The sequence below is a fragment of the Neophocaena asiaeorientalis genome, unplaced genomic scaffold (assembly GCF_003031525.2).
Source record: "Neophocaena asiaeorientalis asiaeorientalis breed wild unplaced genomic scaffold, Neophocaena_asiaeorientalis_V1.1 scaffold703, whole genome shotgun sequence".
NCBI lineage: Eukaryota > Metazoa > Chordata > Mammalia > Artiodactyla > Phocoenidae > Neophocaena > Neophocaena asiaeorientalis.
In genome coordinates, this window is record NW_020174434.1 from 2,240,034 (window position 1) to 2,263,743 (window position 23,710).

Genomic DNA, 23,710 nt, shown 5'->3' on the forward strand with positions numbered 1-23,710 from the left:
GAGTTTTGCCAACATCGGTTGGAGATTTTGCCCATAATGAGGTTGGTAGCTGATTCAATAGGACAAACGATCAGTGTTTTCAGGGTCAGCTCTAGTATCATCAGAGAGGAAAAAATAAAAGATGTCAAAGTGTCAATTAATTCTCCTGATTAGTTACTGTGATGACTACTGTCAAGTTCTAGAATTATTCCCTCCTTTTGAGAGAAAGAAATTCTGGCATGATACTTCTTTAAGAAGCCTCCACATAATAAATAGATAGGAGCGGAGGAACTAAGGTTGAAAGGGTACATATTTCTCAAAGGGTCTAAACAAAAGGGAAGAGATTCAGACACAGGAACCTCTTGAGGTTCATTAGAGATTCCACTATTGGAACTGTTTTAGTGCTCCGAGGCAGGGGCTGTTTAAGTAGTGAAGTTGAGCACTGAGCGTGTGAGTCCAGTGTCCTTTAGGACTAGAAGTAATTCATCCCAAATCTGCAGAAATGTTTCTCCAAGCTGATTAAGAGGGAGGAATGGGAAGAGCCCCCGCAGTTCCTCAGAGCCCAACACTGAGAAGTGGGAAGATGTCAGAAAGACTGGACACACCTAAAATGCTCAAATTTGTAATAGTCTCCTTTCCAATGTCCTGGATCTTTGCGATAACAGCAGAAACTAGGAGTATTTGGTTTTGTTAAGGAGCCTTCATTTGCTGAAGTTGAAGATGAAGAATTTTGGGGTCTCGCTTGGACTTGACTCACCTAGTGTGAGAGAGCTGGTCTGCAGAGTAACTAAGTCTGGAGTGGACATGGTTCCCCATCCCATCCTGGTGCTTTTTACCAGAAGGGGAAAATCCCAGTTCAGCCCATTAATCAACATAGAGCTAAAGCTACCCAGGTGGAATCAAGATCTGAAGGAAAACCAGAATTAAAAACAACAACAACAAAAAAAAAAAACAACTGAGGGGCTTCTCTGGTGGCGTAGTGGTTAAGAATCCGCCTGCCAATGCAGGCGACACAGGTTCGAGCCCTGGTTCGGGAAGATCCCACATGCTGCAGAGCAACTAAGCCCGTGCACCACAACTACTGAGCCTGCGCTCTAGAGCCCGCAAGCCACAGCTACTGAAGCCTGTGCACCTAGAGCCCGTGCTCCACAAGAGAAGCCACCGCAGTGAGAAGCCTGTGCACAGCAACAAAGAGTAGCCCCTGCTCACCACAACTAGAGGAAACCCACACGCAGCAACAGAGACCCAACGCAGCCAAAAATAAATAAATAAATAAATAAAACAATCTGAAGTTGATTGTAATATTCATGAACAGATTTATCAGATTTTTGTGTGCAAGTCTGAATTTTGTTCCAATTAATAGGCTTTGGAAAAGCCCTAGGAATTGCTCAGTGAAGTCGCCTAGTGATTGCTCAAGCCTGATCATCTAAGTTAGTGGGCTGATATCTCAGTTGTATTTCTAGAGACCTGTCAGGATTTTCCCAGTCAGCAGTTTTCATGCAATGCTGGGCTGGCCTTCACCAATGAGCCTATGAAGTAGCTGATAGAAGTCAGAGGAACCAGGTTGATAAATTTGAACGACTATATTGAATTCCTCAGCAAATCTGTGAGAATCTTCGGTGACTCTGGGAAAGCTTTGACCCTGGCTCCCAGTTCAGCCTCAGTCCAGGGAGCATATGAAATTAAGGGTTTAGACTTTGGTGCCTCAAATGGCTTAATTTCAAAGGGCGTTTTTCTGACAAGTTCAGAGGAGAGGGGGTGGGGAGAGTTTCAGAGCAAAAGAAAAGTTCGAGGAGAGAACTAGTGTGAGGGAACTGAGGGTGTAGAGGAGCGTAGGTGGCACAGAAGGGAAGGAGGGAGGTGGAAGCAGGCAGTGTGGTCACGAGGAGGGCCGAGGGAGAGACTCGAGATGGTGCCAGACAGGAGCCTGAGACCAAGAAGCCAAGAAGAGGAGCCTGAGGCTTCTGGGCCACTTTCTCTTCGTCGAATCACTGCTGCCTCAATTGATCATAAAATCTTATTTTGCAGAGAGACAATTTTAGACCCATGATAATGTTGGGAAGCCACAAAATACCAATTAAAATAAGCTTTCCACTCAGTTTTGGAAAACTCTGAGCTATTTTAGTCCAATTTGGTTGTGAGGAAATTAGGTTTGGGATTTCAAAAGTTTCCCATAAGGGCCATTGACATTCTAGACTGCCTTTGGTCAGATCAGTCCACTTAGTTAGAAACACACATGAGGAAGGCATGAGGTTTTTAAACATAAAACCAGTTGGAGCCCCTGTACAGGGGGTTCCTCAAAATACTCAGTTAGATAACTGGGATTCCATTTCCTAGAGGTTTTCCTCTACAGCAAAGAACAATTTTCAAACAGCTTAAATGGTTTACAGCTCAATTCAAACAGCTTGCAAGCCAGTCCCAGCCAGTCGTAAGGAGACAGCGTGGTCCTGGAGGAGCCCGGCTGAGGTCTGTTTTTCAGCCCATCTTCAGGAGGCCGCCCTTCTGAAGGGACAGGCCAAAGGCTGAAAACCCAGCACTGCTTCCCCTGAAGCAGTCCCTTCCCAAAGGAATTGGGCCGACAGCATTTTCAGCCAGCTTTGGTTGAAACAGTCTGACCTCAAGATTAGACCGAAGTGCCAAATGAAAACTCTTATACAGAGCGAGGCCTTAACTGGAGAGACGAAACCCTTAAATAGATCCTGAATGGAGCCTGCAGAGCTTCAAACACAAAGACGCCGTGAGCTTGGATCCAGGAGAAAGATGTACCTTCAAACTCCAGGGTCAGCAAGAAAAGCAGTGAGCCCAATGGGGCAATGTGGGTACCACCCCTGTCTGCTCACCCGGAGGTGTTGGGAGTCTTCTCCAGTCCCTGTAAGGTCAAGAAAAGTGATGACCTGAAACAAATAGACTGCCAGGTATTTCTCCAGCAAAGATGGGTTTATTCAGAATCAGCAGAGAGGTGGTGAGCCACGTGGAAGCCCTGCATGGCGAGGGGAAGAGCACTTTTATGGAGAGGAAGAGGGAGGCGGGAGGGCTGTGGTAGGCAGTCTGTGGCTTTTCATTGGCTGAGTCCTTGCCTAGAGAGAAGGGGAGTCCTTCTTCCTGTTGGGCTCTGCCATTGTTGCAGGGCAGGCGAGCTCCCCGTTCTGGTCTCCCAACTCTATTTAATTCTGCCCATTAATTTTTTACACTGGGTAGTTCTGGTCCAGGACAGAATACCGCCAGGGCAGGGAGCACAGTTAAACAAGCAAGATCTGTTCTCCTTTAAAAAGTTACTTCTTTTTTTTTTTAATTTATTTTATTTATTTATTTATTTATTTATGTATTTATGTATTTATTTATGGCTGCTTTGGGTCTTTGTTGCTGCACGCAGGCTTTCTCTAGTTGCAGCGAGCGGGGGCTACTCTTTGTTGCGGTGCACGGGCTCTAGGCACGCAGGCTCAGTAGTTGTGGCTTATGGGCTCCAGAGTGCAGACTCAGTAGTTGTGGCGCATGCATCGACCAGGGATAGAACCCGTGTCCCCTGCATTGGCAGGCAGATTCTTAACCACTGTGCCACCAGGGAAGTCCCTAAAAAGTTACTTCTATATTGTATAAAAGTCCCCATGAAAAAGGATGCTGTGTTGGGAATGCTTTATCTCAGCTCTGTGAGGCAGAAAGCCTAGAGGTTGTTTGGGTGAGAAAGCCTGGACTTCAAAGTCATTCTTTCCCCTCCAAATCACACCTCCCAATGTTAATAATAACGTGACAGAAGAAGAGTTACCAATGGGTCCTTGAAGGTAAAATGAATTTATGGACCTGCCTGTCTGATCAAGAATTAATGGATTGAGTTTAACCAGAAGGTTTTTCTCTCCCCTCTACTTATTGCTGGCAGGGTTTTTATTATTATTATCTATCAGCTAGCGTAAGAAGCATGTGAGTGAAATAAATGTGCAAGCCTGAAATGAATGTGAGAATCTTGTGCATTTAATTGAAGCAAGGTCACTGGGTTCTTTTGGCAAGTCTCAAGGTCACTCTTCCTATATAACAATATGTGACCTTTAGACATCGGTGACCTATCAGTAGACAGAAGGTAATTGCTCACATGTTACTAGTTAAATTATAGAAATATTTACACTTTTGACTTTTATCATAAACTGATCATTTGCTCATCTTTAATATATTTCATCAAAAGCAACATCATCCTTCCCATTAACCTTCATGAAATATGCACAGGATGAAAAGAATTGGTGTGCCGTTGAGGACATGCCGTATGTCGGCCATGTTAGAGGAGCACGTGCAGTCAGTGGCTATGCACAGCCCCCGTGCACAGCGGCATCATCTCCATTTTTTTTTTTAATCTGTGCTAACTTGGCTAGTTTTAGTAGCCATTCTTCATCCTCTAAGCACTTAGCAGAATATGGCCTGCTGTGTTTGTGAAAGTACCCCTGTGGTTCACCATTCAGCTCAGACACCCTGTTGAGAATTCTTCATCTGCTAAGCCCTTGGATTTCTTTTTTAATTTTTATTTTATTTACTTACTTATTTGGCTGCGTCAGGTCTTAGTTGAGGCATGCAGGGTCTTCATTTCGGCATGCAGGATCTTTCGTTGCGGCACGTGGGCTCTTTGCAGAGCACGGGCTCTCTAGTTGTGGCACATGGGTTCAGTAGTTGCGGCGTGAGGGCTTAGTTGCCCTGTGGCATGTGGGAACTTAGTTTCCCGACCAGGGATCAGAACCCGGGTCCCCTGCATTGGAAGACAGATTCTTAACCACTGGACCACCAGGGAAGTCCCCGTCATCTCCACTTTTCAAAGCACAGAACAGAGACGTTAAGCAACTCAACAAATTTATACAGCTAGAAATCATGCAGCTGGAATTTGAAGTCAACATATGTGAACTTCATAGCTCAGGGACAGGAGAGCAGCAGGATTGGGGGACTGAGTTGCACCTGCAATTCCTCACTTCCACCACCCAGGCCCCCCGCCAAGTGCACTGACACCCAGCGCCCCACAAGACCCCCACAATTCCATGCTCAGGGAATCTGACCCCCACTTGCCATGGGACTGAGGTCAGGAAACCTTGACGAAGCCTTGCAGAAATGATCCTCAGTGTCACTCTGTTCACGTCCATCTACAGGTCCCTGTAAGATGGACCTTGGTGACCATCTTCAAGGGCATCATGCAAATGGGTTAAATAAATAACAAAAGTCCATTGTCTCAGGAAGATTGCAACTAAAAAGCCATTAGCTCAGTACTTGATCTATGTTTTCTGGGTGACGTGGGGGGGGCGCATTTTGTGCTGCTCTTCAAGCTGAGGAACAGGCTGGTGGACTGTTTCTACAACTAGTAGAAACCCAGTAGTGTGGTGTGCAGGGGCTCCCAAGGGCATTTGATGCCCAGGGTGAGTTATTATCTTAACACCCTCCTCTAGTCGACAGAAGTATTTCTGATTATAATCATGTGATTATCATTAGTAATAGTTTCTTCTTTTAAAAAAAAAACATAAACTCATTTATTTATTTGGCTGCGTTGGGTCTTTGTTTCTGCGCACAGGCTTTCTCTAGTGGCGAGCGTGGGCTTGTCATTGCGGTGGCTTCTCTTGCTGCGGTGCAGTCTCTAGGCACGCTGGCTTCAGTAGTTGCAGCACATGGGCTCTAGAGCACAGGCTCAGTAGTTGCGGCACACAGGCTCAGTAGTTGCAGTACACGGGCTCTAGAGCACAGGCTTCAGTAGTTGTGGCATGTGGGCTCAGTAGCTGTGGTTCGCGGGCTCTAGAGCGCAGGCTCAGTAGTCGTGGTGCACGGGCTTACTTGCTCTGCAGCGTGTGGGATCTTCCCAGACCAGAGATTGAACCCGTGTCCCCTGCACTGGCAGGCGGATTCTTAACCACTGCGCCACCAGGGAAGTCCCAGTAATCATTAGTTTCTTAATTCACTCTTTTTTTTTTTTTAAATAAATTTATTTATTTATTTATTTATAATTTATTTTTGCTGTGCTGGGTCTTCGTTTCTGTGCGAGGGCTTTCTCTAGTTGTGGCGAGCGGGGGCCGCTCTTCATCGTGGTGCGCGGGCCTCTCACTGTCGCGGCCTCTCTTGTTGCGGAGCACAGGCTCCGGACGCGCAGGCTCAGTAGTTGTGGCTCAAGGGCCCAGTTGCCCCGTGGCATGTGGGATCTTCCCAGACCAGGTCTCGAACCTGTGTCCCCTTCGTTGGCGGGCAGATTCTCAACCACTGCGCCACCAGGGAAGCCCTTAATTCACTCTTTTAAAACTAATAATTAACATTCAAAAAGAGGAATAAATTTCCATTTTAATGATATTTATCAACTTTAGTAAAATTTTTTTTTTTTTTCTTTTTTCTGTACGAGGACCTCTCACTGTTGTGGCCTCTCCCGTTGCGGAGCACAGGCTCCGGACGCGCAGGCTCAGCGGCCATGGCTCACGCGCCTAGCTGCTCTGTACCATGTGGGATCTTCCCGGACCAGGGCACGAACCCATGTCCCCTGAATTGGCAGGCGGACTCTCAACCACTGTGCCACCAGGGAAGCCCCAACTTTAGTAAAATTTTTAATGTACAAACTAAAATCTGCACTTTAACAAAAATACTTCACCTTGTAGTTCTCACTGCTCTCTTTCATTGTTTTAAATTTTAAACATAAGTGCTGACGTAGAATGACAAGTGAAGTAATGGAAGTTCAAGTCCTGCTTCTTTGTGTTTACAGTCATGGCTTACTATCTTTTTTTTTCTTTTTCTTTTTTTTTTGCGGTACGCGGGCCTCTCACCGCTGCGGCTTCTCCCGCCGCGGAGCACAGGCTCCGGACGCGCGGACCCAGCCGCTTCGCGGCCTGCAGGATCCTCCCGGACCGGGGCACAAACCCGCGTCCCCTGCATCAGCAGGCGAACTCCCAACCACTGCGCCACCAGGCAAGCCCACATTTTTTTTTACTTCCAATATACTTTTTAAATGCAGGAGGACACAGTGCCGCAGGGGTTGGACCGAACCATGCCTGAAGCAAGATCTATATTTCTGAACCACGTGAACTTTTTATAGCTGAGTGCGTTTGCATTGGAACCAACTGTATAACTGGGAGGTCTTGGAATTAACTTCCATGTAAAATATAATGTTTGTGAAACGTGTTGACCTAAAACAATAAAACAGCCAGTTATTTTACCAGCAAAACGCGTTTATCTGGAAACAGTAAAGAACTGCAATTCAAAACTTGCAACCCGTGGGGAACTAGAGGCAAGCCCTAGGAACAGAGGAGCGGAACGTATTTTATAGAGGAGTAGGGGAACTGGGAGGGGCTCTTCTGAACTAAGAGCCCATTGGAGGAAACTGGGAGTTTGAAGTGTAGTGGCTTCTCATTGGCTGGGCTGTTGCCAGGCGAGGAGGAATTCTTCCTCCCTTCTGCTGGGTAGTAAAGTCACAACCATCTTCCTGCTGGAGATGCAAGGTAATTTTCTTCCTGTTCAGGCTGCAGTTGTTTTGAATGAGGTTCCTGTTTATTCATTTTCACAAAAGGTTAGTAGTGAAAATGGGAAACTACACCATTTCTAGGCCAACAAGAGAGGTTTTCTTCTGGGAGGAGTATCTGTCACTGACAGTGTTTGGAAATTTTGGTTGGGTTTTATTGTCATTTTAAAATGCTCTACAGAACAGGCGCCTGGGTGCTGCCTGCACCAGGGCGAGGCTCCCCCCACCCAGGCATTGGTGTCACGGTGGGCGCGGGGGTTGTGTGCTATGGGATGACGGAGAAATGTGACGAGGTGGAAATCAGAAGGTGACACTATGGTAAACCACACCTGCATCCAGATTTTGTGTGTGTCTAACTCCTGTGGTGATGAGTGTAACTCACGGTCTCCGGGTGTGAGCACTAAGGTCTTGAATGCACTGCGGATCCTAGCACACCGTGAACAGCCTGTAGACGACATGGAGCCCCAGGGGCTGCCATCACAGTGAGCGTCTGGCTACAATGGGCCAGACCCCTGGAGGGGACCCATGCTTGTTCTCTGCCCCTTGACTAAAGGCAGCGAAATGAGGTCTCCGGCTACTGCTCTGACCTTACTGCCCCCGGATTCCCTGTTGGTGCTACTCGTGGCTTCAGATTAAGAGACCGAAGATTTGGGATCAAGTTCCAGTTCCAAAACTAACTAGATGACTTTGGGCAAGTCATTAAAACTCCCTGAGCCTCTGTTTCTTCGTTTATTAAATAAACATAAGATCTGCCTGTTGACCTCACAGGGTGAGGTGAGAAGCTCACAGAGCAGCAGAAATGGAGACACATGGCCGGCTCCAGGGGGAGAGGGGCGTCATTCAGCAGTGGTCTCAAACCTGAGCATGCATCACCGTCACCTGGCGCTTGCTAAACCAGAGTGCTGGGCTCCGCCCACACAGTTCTCATTCTGCAGATGTGGTGCAGGTGCATCCGTCCTGACACGTTCCCAGGTGATGCTGTTGCCAAGGACCGCTCTTTGAGAACGATGCCTTAGGTTTCCCAGGGTGGGCGTTGGCCTGGGGTCTGAGCCCTGGCTGCACCCTTTCTGTCTGCATGGCTGTGGCCAAGGTACTTAATCACTTGAAATCTCAGCTTCCTTCTCTGTAAACGGGATAATGTTAGTGTTGGGATCGGTCATGGCTGTGTGTACACTACTTAGTACAGGCTTCCTGAATGTCAGTTCTGACAATGTGAAAGCGATTCTGTGGCGTCTGTACACTCCTGGGTACTAATAAATAAATACTTCATTTCTGAAGCAAGAAATGGCTTCAGAGAGTTATCTATCCAAAATCAAACATTTTGGGAAACCCTAACATGTTTTACAGAAACATGATATATAGACTGGTAGAAATTTTTATTCAAAAAATATAATTTGCAGGAAAATGTAAATTGGAGTTACAAGCACATAGTTTGAATATATGATGTTACATGTGTTCCTATGTTGATCTATAATTTTTGCTAGGTCAGCAGTTCTCAAGATTTTGGCCCCAGGACTCTGCACTTTTTAAAATGATTGAAAACCTTGAAGAATTTTTATTTATGTGGGTGTGTCTATTGATATTTACCATGTAAAAAATAAAACACAGAATTTTCATGCCCTCTCTGGGCACACCACCCTCCCAGCACCTCCACGTGTTCAATAACGACAGCTCTCTGAACTCCATCGTTTAAATATTTGATGGAGGCTTCCTCATGTGGGCATGACTGATTATTACCTCAGTCTCCAGCCCCCTCCCCTCCCCAGAGGACAGAGGATGAAGTTGAAAGTTCCAACCCTCTGACCATGGCTTGGTCTTTCTGGTGACTTGAAGCCATCAAAGAACCCACCAAGAGTTATCTGCTTAGAACAAAAGACGTCCCTATCACCCAGGAAACTCCAAGTGTGCTGAGATAACAACGTATAAAAATGTTTAACTTTCAGAGGTAATGTCAAGGACATAAAGGTCAAAAACAAAACTTTAAAACTCTTAGTGAAACATACAGGGGAACCTTTTTTTTTTTTTTTTTTGTGGTACGCGGGCCTCTCACTGCTGTGGCCTCTCCCGTTGCGGAGCACAGGCTCCGGACGCGCAGGCTCAGCGGCCATGGCCCACGGGCCCAGCCGCTCCGCGGCATGCGGGATCCCCCCGGACCAGGGCACGAACCCGTGTCCCCTGCATTGGCAGGCGGACTCTCAACCACTGCGCCACCAGGGAAGCCCCAGGGGAACCTTTTTTATGGGCAGTGGTTCTCAAAGTGTGGTCCCTGGGGCTTCCCTGGTGGCACAGTGGTTAAGAATCCACCTGCCAATGCAGGGGACACGGGTTTGAGCCCTGGTCTGGGAAGATCCCACATGCCACGGAGCAACTAAGCCTGTGCACCACAACTACTGAGCCGGCGTGCCGCAACTAATGAAGCCCACGCATCTAGAGCCCGTGCTCTGCAACAAGAGAAGGCACCGCAGTGAGAAGCCCGAGCACTGCAACAGAGTAGCCCCCGCCCGCCGCAACTAGAGAAAGGCCACACGCAGCAAGGAAGACCCAACGCAGCCAAAAATAAATAAATTAAATTAAATTTTTTTAAAAAGTGTGGTCCCTGGTCAGCAGCGGCAGCAGCAGCTGGGATTTACTGAGCAGGCATGTCACAAAAAGAACCCAGGTGGGGAAACGCTTTTGATGAAATGTCCGTTGTCACTGGTGATCAGAGAAATGTACGTGAAGACCACAGTGAGACACCGTTGACACCCACTTTCATAAATTAAAAGTCTGAAAAACTCAGTTATGGGGAGAGTAGGGTTCTGCAGGCTCTCTGAGAATTTCCTGCTGAAAGTAAAAATTGGTGCAACTACTTTGCAAAAGTGTGTCACAACTTCTTAAGTCCCTTCTGATTACATCGAGAATTGATACCTTTTAAAAGCTTGTTCCTGATAGACCACTTAAGGAAGAGGGCTCCCTACCACATTACGACTGATGTCAACAAAGCAAAAATGACACCACATCCTGTGACGACTGGTAGACAAAACCCCACTACTATTATAACGCACTTTCTTCCACATCTCTTACCCGCATACTCCTCTTTCCTATTGCCCAGGTTATTTCTTTTTATCCCTTACAACAATGGTCAAGTACCTGTCTCATGTGTCTAGTAATTCATTCCCCTCCCTAGAGCAGAAGCTCCATGTCATCTCACCCGTGTCTACAACAGTGCCCTTCACGAACTCAAGTCTCAAGAGCAATTTAAACTTTTCTAGCTGTCGCATTTAAAAAGTAAAACAAAAAAATAAATAAAAAGTAAAATGAAACAAAACATAATTTTAAATATATTTGTCTAACCCAAGATAGTCAAAATATTATCAGCTCAACATGCAATCACTATGAATCAATATGAAAAATTAATGACTTTTACCTTCTTTTTATTTTTCACAGTCCTCAAAATCCAGTGGAATTTGGATTAGTCCCCTTTCACATGCTCAGGAGCCACATGTGGCCAGGTCTAGAAGAGCGCCTGGTGTATTGTTGGCACTCAGTAAATGCCTATGGAGTTTTTCCGTGGGCCCTGAGAAACAGTAGATGGTTCCGTTACCCCTCATGTACAGATTACAGTGGAAAATGACAATAGCTATTTCTATATGAGTATGTTATATGCCAGGCAGTAAATTATCCACTTTGCAAAATTTATTATTTCACCTAATATCTCAATTAAAAGAAAACCCTTTTGCAGTGGGAATTTTCATTCCCATCATTCCCATTTTTCAGTTGATGGAATTAAGTTTCCAAGGGCTAAGGATTTGACTGAAGGCACATATCCCATGGTAGGTATCTTCTGACTCTGGTCCAGAGCTCAGTACCATATGGAGAATGGGCCAGTTTTTGCCCAGGGTAAGTAAGATCACACACTGCGAGCCAGAGATAAAGATAGAAAACATTTTCAGATGAGTAATCAGTCAATGAAATGCCAGAAGAAACAGTTTTGTAATTGTAGAAAGCCGCATGGATGATTGTCTGAACATACTCAGATAATTCCAAACTACAACTTTGTAGGGACCGTGAGTATTCTGTGATAAGGGACCACAGGGACTTCCCTGGTGGTCCAGTGGTTAAGACTCTGTGTGGAAAAAAAAAAAAAAAAAAGACTCTGTGTGGCTCCTGCAGGGGGCACGGGTTCAATTCCTGGTCGGGGAACTAAGATCCTGCATGCTGTGTAGTGGGGCCACAAAAATAAAATAAAAATTCAATAAAGGACCACAGCCAGCTAATTTACATGAAAAAGCAAGTCCTAAGTAGGTCTGACCCCAAGGTCAGGGGGATAGGGTCAGGCAGCACTTTTCCGTGGACCCAGCCTCTCTCCTCCCCCAGAGAATACTGCAGTTGACAGCTGTGTCTATACCCTACACAACTGTCGTTGTTTCATATCTGGCTGAGGATCCCAGTTCTTTCAGAGCTTTGAAGTGAAGACGTTTGCTTTTGGCCCACTACCCTGACTTACTTCCACTTCAGCTTCCTAATCAGAAATCAGTGCTTCCAGGTGCCATCTGTGTCCGTAACTTAACCTGTGTCACCAGGAGAACATGAGCTAGAGATGCTTCTAAAGAAAAGTAGGTCCAGAAAGAAAATTTCCAAGTCTTGGCCTATGCTCATCCAGAGGCTACAGGAGCTCCAGAGGCCCTGGGCAGAGGGGGAATGAATGACCGTGAAAAGAGGGGCTGCGGTCATCCTGAGAGCAGTCACTGGGCCATCCCTAGCTTTCATCATATATCTACAGAAGAGATGACATGATCTGTCATTAATTGATTTTTAAGGACACCTTTTTTGAAAGAAGCTACCTTGAAGTGCAATAAAGATAGGGTTGAGGAATGGACTAGAGCCAATTTAAATGTAAATAAGGAAAGTTGAAATCTTTAAAATGGATGTTCCTTGAGTTCACAGGCAAGAACACACTGACCACACCTTTGCTGTTCCTTCTTCCTGGAATATCCTACTTCCTTCTCTCTGCCTAACTCACCTGAATGAACTCTCCTTTTATCCTTCAAAGCTTTACTCAGGCACTATTGTGTTCCCTGGCCCTCCAGGCAAGGGTGTTCACTCTCCCCTGCCTGGCACACACTTTGCTGACGTCCTCTGTCTGTTATCACGGGATTCCTTGGTGCTCAGACTGCCTTAGTCAATTCTGCATCCCCCGGGGCTTGGGTAGCACACAGTGCGTGTTTGATAACGTTTGTGGAACTGAAGACTTCAAGAAAATTAAGTAAAGTTAATTTGAAAAGCAAGACTTGTCAATGGAGAGGACTTGGAAGTCGGTTTGCTTAAAGAGCAAAATGTGAAATACTGGGCAGAATTCTAAGACATTGCCTTTCTAACTAAATTTTCCCCTTGGGTCGTAGTGTGTTAAGTATTGGACATCCTACTGGTTACACACCGGCCTGGGTGGGGTGGGGAAAAGGGCCACCCCCTTGAGCGGAGCACCGAGGCGGCGGCGGTATGCAGCGCTCACACCCCCTTCACCCTCTCCCTCAGCGGCACCCACCCTCTTTTCCCTTTATGAACCCCAATGTCTTTCCGGCCACGACAACAGTGAGCCAGTAAGCCAGCCCATCCGAGTGCTTGGCCAGTCCTGAGTGCACCCCGCACCGCGGGAGCGCCCCAGAACTACGGGAGGCCGACGTAGGGACCCGTGGCCGGGAGCCAGATGCCCACCGCATAGAGCCTGCAGCGCCCACCAAGCGCGGGGAGCCGCCCGAGCTGCTGGAGGCGGCGGGGACTGGGCGAGAGCAGGACCGCTTTCCCACCCAGCCCGACCGGTCCCGCCCCCACCGCCCAGACCCCGCCCACCATGGGCCCCGCCCAGGCGCCCCTATCCCCGCCTCTGCCCCTCCTTAGGCCCCGCCCCCGTGACCTCGGCCCAGACCCCACAGTCTCACTGACTTCCAGGAAATTGACGAGTCAGAAAAGCGCGAGTCTGGGCCCCGCCCCAGGTCCCGCCCCTAGTTGCGTCATCTCCCTGCGCCGCCGCCGGAAGTCCAGCATGTGTGATGAAGGCTTGTGGCCGGGGTGAGGCGTGGATGCCGGTGAACGGCAGTGAGCGATGACCAGGCTTCTGGGCCTGGCGCACAGAGTGGCTTTGGCTGCCTTGCGTTGCGGTGGCCGCAGCTCCCGCGGGCTCGCCATGTTTTATGCCGTGAGGAGGGGCCGCAAGACCGGGGTCTTCCTGACCTGGTGAGGGAGCCGCGCCTCCCCGGGAGCGGGTTTAGAGCGGCGGTGGGCGGCTCCGCGGCGGGGAGGCGGCTGCCACCCCCGGAGCGCACGGCCCTCGGCCTGGAGTCGGCGCGCGGGGGCCGCGACATGGGGGGCCTCGACTCCGCTTCGTTTTTGCTGGGAGTGTCGGAAACGCCACTTACAGTCTGGGGTGGCCAGAGGCCTCTACTTAATCCTTTGTCCCATCTGTTATGATGAAAGAGTTTCCACAGGGTTACACGTGGTGGAACTCAATGCCTAATCTAATCTTACGGGTGTTTTTAAAAAGGGAAGTTTTTAAAAATTTATTTATTTTGGCTGCTTTGGGCCTTCGTTGCTGTGCGCGGGCTTCTCATTGCGGTGGCTTCTCGTTGCGGAGCATGGGCTCTAGGTGCACGGGCTCAGTAGTTGTGGCTCGCAGGCTTAGTTGCTCCGTAGCATGTGGGATCTTCTCGGACCAGGGCTGGACCAGGGCTTGAACCTGTGTCCCCTGCATTGGCAGGCGGATTCTTAACCACTGCACCACCAGGGAAGTCCTAAAAAGAGAAATTCTTGTAAACTAATGTTTGTATCCCTATAACAGCCCTTTGAGGTAGGTGGGATTATTCTCATTTTTGGGTGTAGTTACCGTGGTCAAGAAATTCTTGGGGCCAGTAAGTGACAGATGTAGGACTTGAACCCAGGTGTTACGACTCCATAACCAGGACTCTTCCCACTGTATGACATCAAGGTTTATTATCAGTCTTTGTGTGTGTACGTGAGTGCATAGTGTTTCCCTGTGCAGCTAGGCTACTGAGGAAGAAGCATCTCAGAAGCTGGCCCTTCTGTTGTAATGAAATGATTGAAGACCCCCAAATTCTAGTGTGCTTTGAGGAAAGCCTTATGGTGCAGGTGTATTGTCTGGCTGGCACCTATAGCATGACACAGGGTGAAGGGTTGGACGCGCAAGATAAGACTACAGACTGTAAGGTGTGACCCTTTGCCCCTAAGGAGCTGACAGCCCCAGCCCTTGTCACACTGTTCCCAGCCTAAGACAAGGATCCGTGAAAAAATAGGGTGACAGGGAGGGAGGAGCTTAACACTGCAGTTTGTTTCAGGGATGAATGCAGAGCCCAGGTGGACCGGTTTCCTGCAGCCAGGTTTAAGAAGTTTGCCACAGAAGAGGAAGCCTGGGCCTTTGTCAGAAGCTCCGCAAACCCTGATGGTTCAGAAGGTAGTCACGACTCACATCATTGTAACGTTTTAACCTATTCAAAGCCTTTCATATCCCGAGTGTCACTTGATCTATGTAGCTGCTCTCTAAGCAGATAGAGAAGAGTATGATGGTCTCCATTTTTCCATTTTACAGATTAGGAAACAGGCTGAAAGCAGTTTAGTGTAGTGACTCCTGTTGGTGAAGTATTGGAGACAAGCCAGGACGCAGATCTCCTGTTCCGTTCAGTGTCCTTGCTGTACTTAGTTCCATCTTTTAAAAATACTTATTCCTGTTATTGGACTGAATGGGCTCTAGTGAGTGTAGTTCTTTTCACAGCATGCACCTGTATGGTGTTTCATTTTTACCTAGGATAGAGTCACACAATCAGAATCTCCTCCAGTTTCACATGTTACTGGAAGTAGACTTAATTGAAGTTTAGGGCCCAGTATAAGGGACATCAGGTAGGCAAGACTGATGGTGGCTGCCTTAGAGCACAAAGGTTTAAAATGTAGCCTACCTTGAAGAAGTGTTTTTCATTAACTTTACTCACAGACGTTTTTTACTACAGTGGATAAAGACTGAGAGGAGGATTTTTTTTAATGCGGTATGTGGGCCTCTCACTGTTGTGGCCTCTCCTGCTGCGGAGCACAGGCTCCGGACGCGCAGGCTCAGCGGCCATGGCTCACGGGCCCGGCCGCTCCGTGGCATGTGGGATCTTCCCGGACCGGGGCACGAACCCGTGTCCCCTGCATCGGCAGGCGGACCCCCAACCACTGCGCCGCCAGGGAAGCCCGAGAGGAGGATATTTTAAATCAGCTTCTTTTGAACAGTCTCTCGAGCCCACTGAGATGCTCGAGCATTGAACAGGTGCTCCTCTGGGGTGTCATGACACTTCTGGACAAAGCAGGATTCGGGGAGAGGCAGATCACACTAGGAATCTTCCTTGAAAGGCAAGTTTCTGAGGCAGACGAGACACTCACTCCCTGTGCAGCTGCTTCACCCTCCGTTTCCCAGCAGCTTTTAAAGGGGGTGTGATGTGACAGTTCCGTTTTCTACCCAGGTGAGAAATCGGCTTGGGATAGAAAGCTAGTGTGCAAGTATGACTCTTGTGTTGGTTGGGTGCTTAATACTTCTTTTCACGGGTTTTTCGTTTTAACCAATTAGTAATTTATTCATATCTCAGTTCTTCCAGTATCAGTATGTTTCTGTTTATTAAGTTCTCCAAGTCTTAAGGCAAGATAGTTTTTTATATCTGTGAATCTGCTTTTCTTAAAACTTTACAGAGACCTCCAGTTAGTGACTTACATAATGTATATAAATGGGATTAACATCGTGAACGTTTGAGAGCCGTACCAGAGCAAACCTGTTAGCCTCTTTCCCAGTTTTTCTCTTAATATTACATGTATCCTTATTTGGGGATTACTGAGCTATTTGCTAGTTATTGTGGTTTATGTAAGTTGATTTTAGGTTAATTTACTTAAAGAAAAACCACAATTTTGTGAAGGAAAAATTATCTTACAACCATAGTATCCTTCTCCTTCAGAGTCATATCTGTTTTTCAACAACTTTCACTTCAATTTAACTTTCTCAGTTACAGTAAATAAAACCGATTATTTATATCAATATTAAAATTCTGCAAAATTGCACTTCAGCCTGTACCTCTGGGGGTACTTCTGCAGAGCACCTGCAGGAGTATTTTCAAGGTCAGTGTGAGGTAACACCAGTACAGGAGAGCGGACATGTCAGCATTGCTCTGGACATGGTGGCGCTCCCCTCGAGCTCTGCCTGGCTAACCTTAGCATTCTTCGGAGAGGTGTGGGCTGAGAAGCTATGCCAGGCTCAGTAGAAGTTCCAGCTTATGCCTGTCTAGTCGGTGCTCGGTAAATGCTGGAGTGCCATCTCTCCACCTCTGGTTTAGGGGTTTAGAGAAAAAAGTGCACTCTGCAGTGTTGAGGTGGTTATTTTGGACATAAAATGAGTAGCTCCTTGTGTGTTTCTAGTTCCACTCTATAAAAGGGTAGTGTAGGAAAAGCTGTTTCAGATCACCTAGTGCTGGGCCCCATTTTATAGCAGCTGAGGGGGGTTAAGTCAGTTGACCGAGTTCACAACTGATAAAAGGTAAAGTTCAAATTGAAACTAGTTTTTTGAATCCTGGTCTAATTCATCTTCTGCGTCAGCTGCCATAATTGTATGAAAGAGTGAGTGAGACACAACCTGAGTGGGTGTGAGAATCCCTTGGGGATTACCCTCAGGTACACCCAGCCTGGGCCACTGGAGGGAAGCTCTCCAGCAGTGCTGTCCCTGCAGGGACCCAATCCCGTTACCTTTCGGTTTCTGTTTCCCTTTTTTAATAAGTCCCATTATCTGTTCTCACCTTAGATAAGAAATTTGGACCCTTGTTTTCTTTGGGGAAAGAGCCCCTCAGATTTTCAAACTGTCTGTGAGCGCTAAAGGGTTCAGCACCCTTGGTATCTGTTCTGTCTCCATCGAAACCAGATTTCTTTTTTAACAGCAGCTTTGCTCTAGTCTTCGTATTGCCCTCACTGAGCTTATTATGGAAAATTTAATTTCCCAAGATGTCAGTGTCTGAGGTGGTGTGGCCTGTCTTAAGTCTTTCCCTCTATAGAGCCACATACAGCGGGTATTTAAGCCTGACTTAGTGAAGTTCTGGATTCTCAGTCATTTCATGTTGTGTCCATTGTTTCTGGCTTTTGAGTAGACTCTGCCTTTCAGGGCAGAAAAATAAACATGTACAGGAATCACAAGTGAAGGCAAACAAGCGACTTCATGAGTCCTTGGATGAAGGTGAAGGTGAAACCACAGAGCCGTGTGCAAAGCACATGAAACAGAGCGCAGAACCGCTGCCTTCAGTGAGCAAAGACACGTTTTCTTATATGGGTATGTCTTTCTTGGATTTTTAAATTTTTAATACAGTAATCGTATAAGTATATTCATATGTAAAAACTTTTCCCACTTTCTTAATGAGGGAAATTTGAACTGATGTATAACATTCTTTTTTTCCCCCCTTTCTTTTTACATATTTATTTATTTGGTTGTGTTGGGTCTTCATTGTGGCACGTGGGCTTCTCTCTAGTTGTGGCACGCGGGCTCTCTAGTTGAAGCGCGCGAGCTCAGTAGTTGTGGTGTGGGCTCAGTTGCCCCAAGGCATGTGGGATCCCAGCTCCGCGACCAGGGATCAAACCCGCATCCCCTGCATTAGAAGGCGGATTCTTTACCGCTGGTCCACGAGGGGAGTCCTAAGGTCACTATTTTATAATTGATCTAATGGTGTAGAATTATTAGAATTTTGGACATTCATAGGAAAATTGTTATATAGGCTATGCATGAAAAACTCTTTGATCTCTGTAAACACCAGTGTTCCCTGTACACACAGTATTTCTGGTCACTAAGAAAATGCAAAAACTTCAGCTCTTCAAATAAGAAAGGCCCTGGACAGAGCTCCTTTATATAATTGGTTGGCACCAGCATCTTAACCTTTTACATGTAATCTTTGCAAAACAGAAGTGATCCTACCTTATCCTGAGAAACAAGATAATTGTGAATTTCTCCTCTGCCTTTAGCTCCAGGAATCCAGTGTTTATATTAAGTAACTTAATGGTACGTGAGTCTCCTTTTTGTCTTCTACATGTATGAATAGAAGATAAGAATAAATAGCATTTTTTATATAAGTCAGTGTATTTGTAGGTTCTAAGTTTTTCAAGGGAAACTAGTAGAAAATGTTTGGTCAAACTGTATGAAAACTGTATAAATCAATTTTTGCAGTTATGTGAAAAGCAAAACCAAATGTTCTTGATCTGATTATTTACTGATAGTAATTGAAGCAGTTGTTGGTGGGGCGACTGGGAGATGAGCCGTTTCCAGTGTACTAACAGTTGCCTGAAGCACCAGGGCACCGGACACAGTGCCTGACGGGCACTGGCAGTCACACGGAGTCAGGGACCAGGAAGGGGTCGTGTTGGGCGTCACGTTGAGTTGAACGGAGGAGCCCTGCCCAGCACCCGCGTTCTCGGACCCCCAGCCCCACTCCGGTTGGGGATGTGCTCCGCTGACGTCTCACCGCCTCCCTGCTTTGCCTCTGCCTGTTCAGTCTGCCCTCCTTTTGACACGTACCTCCTGGAGCAGCCTGAGGGTGGCCTCGTGTCACTCCTTCTCTGCCTTTGCTCTTTACCGCGTTGGTGTGTTGATCAGACTCTCTGTCTTGATGGGAAGAAGCAAAGGCAGGACCACAGTTCACTAGTTGCAAAAGGACCAAGAAAAAAAATTAGGCCAACATTTGTCGGAGGACTTGACCTTCCGGCAGGCAGGTCATCATCAAGGCACTGTTGTCTGCAAGGGCAGCTCCTGGGGGTGAACGTGGCCTCCCCGCACTGCCCCCCACACGCACGTGAAGAGAGGGGCAGTAGCTTTGTTCGCTGGCCTCTGTAACCGGGAATTTAAACAGCAGCGGCGTCTGGGTTTACAGGGCGATTGCCTTCACCTTTAATTCCCCCCGGCAAGCAGAACCGAAATAGGAGTGGATTCCAAGCAAAAAGCTTCAAGTGCCCCCTTATAAGGCATTGGTAATGTTTTCCTGCATGGAAAGCTTCCAAAGCATAAATACTCTCTCAGTTTAAAATGCTAATTCAATCGTAGTAAGTTTTTAGGGGAATTTCAGCTTTTAGTAATGGCGATCCGGTGGCGCTCACTACGTTTCCCGCTTACAGGGCACTCTGTCGTCGTCTACACGGACGGCTGCTGCTCCAGTAATGGGCGGAGGAGGGCTCGAGCAGGAATCGGTGTTTACTGGGGGCCAGGCCATCCTTTGTAAGTAAACCAGAAAAGCTGGTTTTTATTAAGCTTCACAGTTAACCGAAGCATATTCCAAAACTCGGGAAAGAATGAGGCAGGATCCGCTTACTGTTTATTATTTGGTAGCGTTGGCAGGGGTAGTGGAGGAGTCCCACGTCCCTGGGAGGTGGCTTTGGCAAGGATGCACGAGGGGCAGGTCACCATACTGGGAACCCTGCGGTGCCCCTACGAGTCTTGAAGATGTGTGAGCTTAGAGGGGACCCGTGTTTTTCAAAAGGCACAAAGTCAAGGTGATATGACGTGAGATCATTCAAATACACCTGCCCCCAGATATGCAAGAACTTGAGTAACTGACAGCCCAGAAGTCAGTGGGAACGAGCGGTTGGACCCCGGTGAAGTAGCCACTCCCCAGTGTCCAGGCGCCTGAGCAGCCCTGGGCGTGAGCACGGTCAGCAAGGTCCGCTTCTCGACCTCCTGGCCTCTAAGTCCTTCTGCCTTCACTTCGACGTCTCACTTAGCCTGGAGCCCTCCAGGGCGTGGCAAGCTCGGGTGGCATGAGTGTCCGCGGGTTTAGTGCCTGCCCAAGACCACATGCTAGTGTATTTCAGGTCCAGAAATCAAACCTGGCTTTTGCCTTCTGGTCCAGAGTTCTTCTGCAAGACCACACCATGGCACTTTTCAATAAACTGTTAGTATTGTTGGTTTGATTTTTGTATGATTTCCTGTTTCAAATAAAAAAGTATACAAGCCTGTTATCAATTAAGAGACTTAAGGAATCACTTTGAGACTTAGCTTATAATTTTATTTTCTTTTGTACTGTTTTGAAACCAGAAATGTAGGAATTAGACTTCCTGGGCGACAAACAAACCAAAGAGCAGAGATTCATGTAAGTTATCAGAGGTATTTTTCCACTAAAAACGTAAATTTATCATTCTTTACCATTGACTAGAATGGCATCAATGTACTTTCTACCCTCTGTGTGTATAAGATACTCAGAGTCCAGAAGAAACTTAGTTTGGGGCTAGTAACAGTTCTGAAGAGCAGGAGTTTTCTAGAAAAATTATAAAACTTGTTTCAAATAGGTGTCTAAACAGGAGAATTGTAGGTGTAGCGTTATTTCACATAGACAATATTGTCATTACGGTTAGCACAGGAAAAGGAATTTAGATTTTAAACTTTTTGGTAATTTTGAACATCAGTGTCGAAAGTTGAACAGTTTCTGCAGCATGACCACTGATTTGTATCTTCAAGGCAGCCTGCAAAGCCATCGAACAGGCAAAGGCTCAGAACATCAATAAGCTGGTTCTCTACACAGACAGCATGTTTACTATCAACGGTAAGCGTTTACGTTTGACTTCTTCTAGGGTTTTTCGAGTACATATGAAGGGAAATAGGTCTTTCCTTCCCCTGGAAGAGGTGCGGCATCAGGCAGGACTCAGACGGTGAAGGGGCTGGCGTTGGGTGTGTCTGGTGCCAGGGAAGCCCGTGCTGCTCCGGTGTGTGCCGCGGAGGCATGCTTTGCCAGGCTCCGAGGGCATGGCCGTGAGATAGAAGATGTGTGCTCCCTCTGGGGGTACCCTGTGTAGGGCCCGTGGGGTGGGCGCCTGGGGGGCGCTGATGAGACTGGAGGGGGCGGTGCCTCAGCCCGACGGCCTCAGGGCAGACACGCATGAGAGTAAAGGGACGGGGCGAGCCAGAGCACGGCCCCAGTAAGGAAAGGAAAAGTCCAGAAAGCCCCTCAGGTACACGTGGAGCAATGGTCAGAGGGGAGTCTAGGCAGGAAAGAATACCAGAACGTTTGAGAATACTGATCTGTGAGTGTTCCTTGTAGGCATCACTAATTGGGTGCACGGCTGGAAGAAGAGTGGATGGAGGACCAGCACAGGGAAGGAGGTGATCAACAAAGAGGACTTCATGGCGCTGGACAGGCTTGTCCAGGGCATGGACATTCAGTGGGTGAGTGTTATCTTAGGTGGTCACTGCTTGTGGCCGTTTTGACCAAATGAAATAAACTAGCTAGACAGTTTAATGGTTTCTGTGAGTGATTTGATGACTTCAGTTAAAATAGCAGGGTCCATGGAGTTGCTGTCGTAGCGTGTGTTAGAGCACAGTGGAGTCTTTTGACCATCATCTGAGTAATGCTGCTCTAACAGGCGGGTCGTCCGTGCGGAGCGCTGGGTCCCGGCGCTGAGACTGAGGGGCTCCGGGCTCTCCGCGTCATCCTCACCCAGCCGCCATACTTCGCACTGTTAGAGTGACTTGTGATCGTCAGCCTCCTGGGTTCTTTGGAAGCAGCTATAGTGTCAGTTCAGGCTAATTTATGATGTATCCTCTTAAAAATATAGTTGTGTGATTAGACCTTAGTAACATTTTTTTTCCCAAAATGGACATATTTTTCTTACACTAGGTCACTTTTATTAAAATTACCTTTTCAAACAATACAGAGCAAGTTAAACGACAACCATTTTCTTAACCCTACCATCCTCTCCCAGCCCAGGACCTTTGATGACCGTTTGGCAACCTGATATTTAAACATGCCTTTCAGGGAATTCCCTGGTTGTTCAGAGGTTAGGACTCCATCCTTTCACTGCCAAGGGCATGAGTTCGATCCCTGGTCGGGGAACTAAGATCCCACAGGCCATGCTGTGTAGCAAAAAAAAGCAAACAAACAAAAAACCAAAACTTGCCTTTCAGCAACGTAAGTGCAAACAGTGGTGAAATCACATGAGCGCATCCCTTTGTAACAGCACTGAGGGAGAATCAGGTGTGTGTGTATGTCGTATACAGATCCATCCACACATCTGCTCTGTCCAGAAAGCTTGCCAGGTCCCACTGTTAAGTCGGAAAAAGGCAATACAACAGTAAAATCCAATTTGTGAAGAGACAAAACAGGATTTCTGTCGGTGTACCCAGTGCACAAGTGCATTGTGCTGAGGAGCTGTGAAGGGAGCCTTCACACTCGTCTTCTCTGAACGGTTGACGTGTTTTACAGTGAGGATGTAGTCATGTGTTGCTTGTGTAAAAAATTAGTAAAAATAAAAGGAAACGTTTTATTTAACAGATGCATGTTCCTGGCCATTCGGGATTTATAGGCAACGAAGAAGCTGACAGATTAGCAAGACAAGGCGCGAAGCAACCTGAAGACTGACCAGGTCCTTTAATCCTTGGAACAACCTGAGCCAGTGGCTGTTTGTCACCTTTACTTACTGGTGTGAAAAATAAAACTATAGGCTGGACCACTGCAGTAGATGGGCAGACACAGCTTTCAGACTAAATCGGAAAAGCAGAGTAGTGGTCCATGGCATGTGCCTTAAAGGTGGTTAGTTGTGTCATAAACTGAACATCCTTTGAGATTTGAGAATTATTTGAGGTTTTGTTAGAAGTATGCTTTATTGGGCTTGATACTGTTCTCATTAGTTTTATTGCAGTCTAGACAAAAGTGTTAGGGCTTTGATTTAATAAGGATGAGTAAAACATTGGTTTAAAAATGCAGGCAAGAAGCCTAGGAGTATTCTAAGAGTTTGTTTACCCAACAGTTGGCAACACTGAGTCATGATTTTTAGGTGGGCTTGTGCCTACGGGCGGATTGGAGGAAGGCATGGCTCCCTTGCTGGGGGCAGTCCTGCCAGGGCCCACACCTTGGCAGAGGGAAGGTGGGCTGGTCTTACCTGGCGGGGCACTGTGATAGGGCCGCCTGCACACGGGCAGCCCTGGCTGCCCGACCGTTAGGTAGCAACAGTCATAACTTCTAAAGACCAAGATTGTAAATAAATGTTTTAAAATTGGCGGGGTGGGGCTTCCCTGGTGGCGCAGTGGTTGAGGGTCCGCCTGCCGATGCAGGGGAAGGTGGGGGTGGCTATTTTTGTTAAAAGCACTATGCAAGTTAAAAAAAAAGTTTGACGTGATTATTTTTACCTTTTATTACCTTTTTGTCATAAAAACATACAGAAAACGATACAAATGTATAGCTTATTGAATTATTATTGTTATTATAAGGTGAGTACCTTTGTAACTACTACCCAGATCAAGAAGTAGAACTTTGC

General features: G+C 47.1%; 1 protein-coding gene across 5 annotated transcripts; it reads left to right on the forward strand.

Moving 5' to 3' along the window:
• The first annotated feature begins 13,455 nt into the window (after nt 1–13,455).
• RNASEH1 (ribonuclease H1) lies at nt 13,456–23,505 on the forward strand. 5 transcript variants are annotated; one of them, XR_003004801.1, is made up of 8 exons: nt 13,456–13,645; nt 14,761–14,876; nt 17,592–17,756; nt 19,583–19,682; nt 20,499–20,553; nt 20,923–21,003; nt 21,499–21,623; nt 22,729–23,505. XR_003004801.1 is itself a non-coding variant. In XM_024756925.1 (8 exons), exons 1-8 carry the CDS (start codon nt 13,515–13,517, stop codon nt 22,813–22,815), a joined length of 864 nt encoding a protein of 287 aa, XP_024612693.1. In that variant the 5' UTR covers nt 13,456–13,514; the 3' UTR covers nt 22,816–23,505. The 5 variants fall into 5 exon arrangements, 4 of the variants coding, with proteins under 4 accessions (XP_024612693.1, XP_024612694.1, XP_024612695.1 ...); XM_024756925.1 differs by having other exon boundaries at nt 20,919–21,003; XM_024756926.1 differs by having other exon boundaries at nt 13,465–13,480; nt 20,919–21,003.
• The last annotated feature ends 205 nt before the right edge of the window (nt 23,506–23,710 follow it).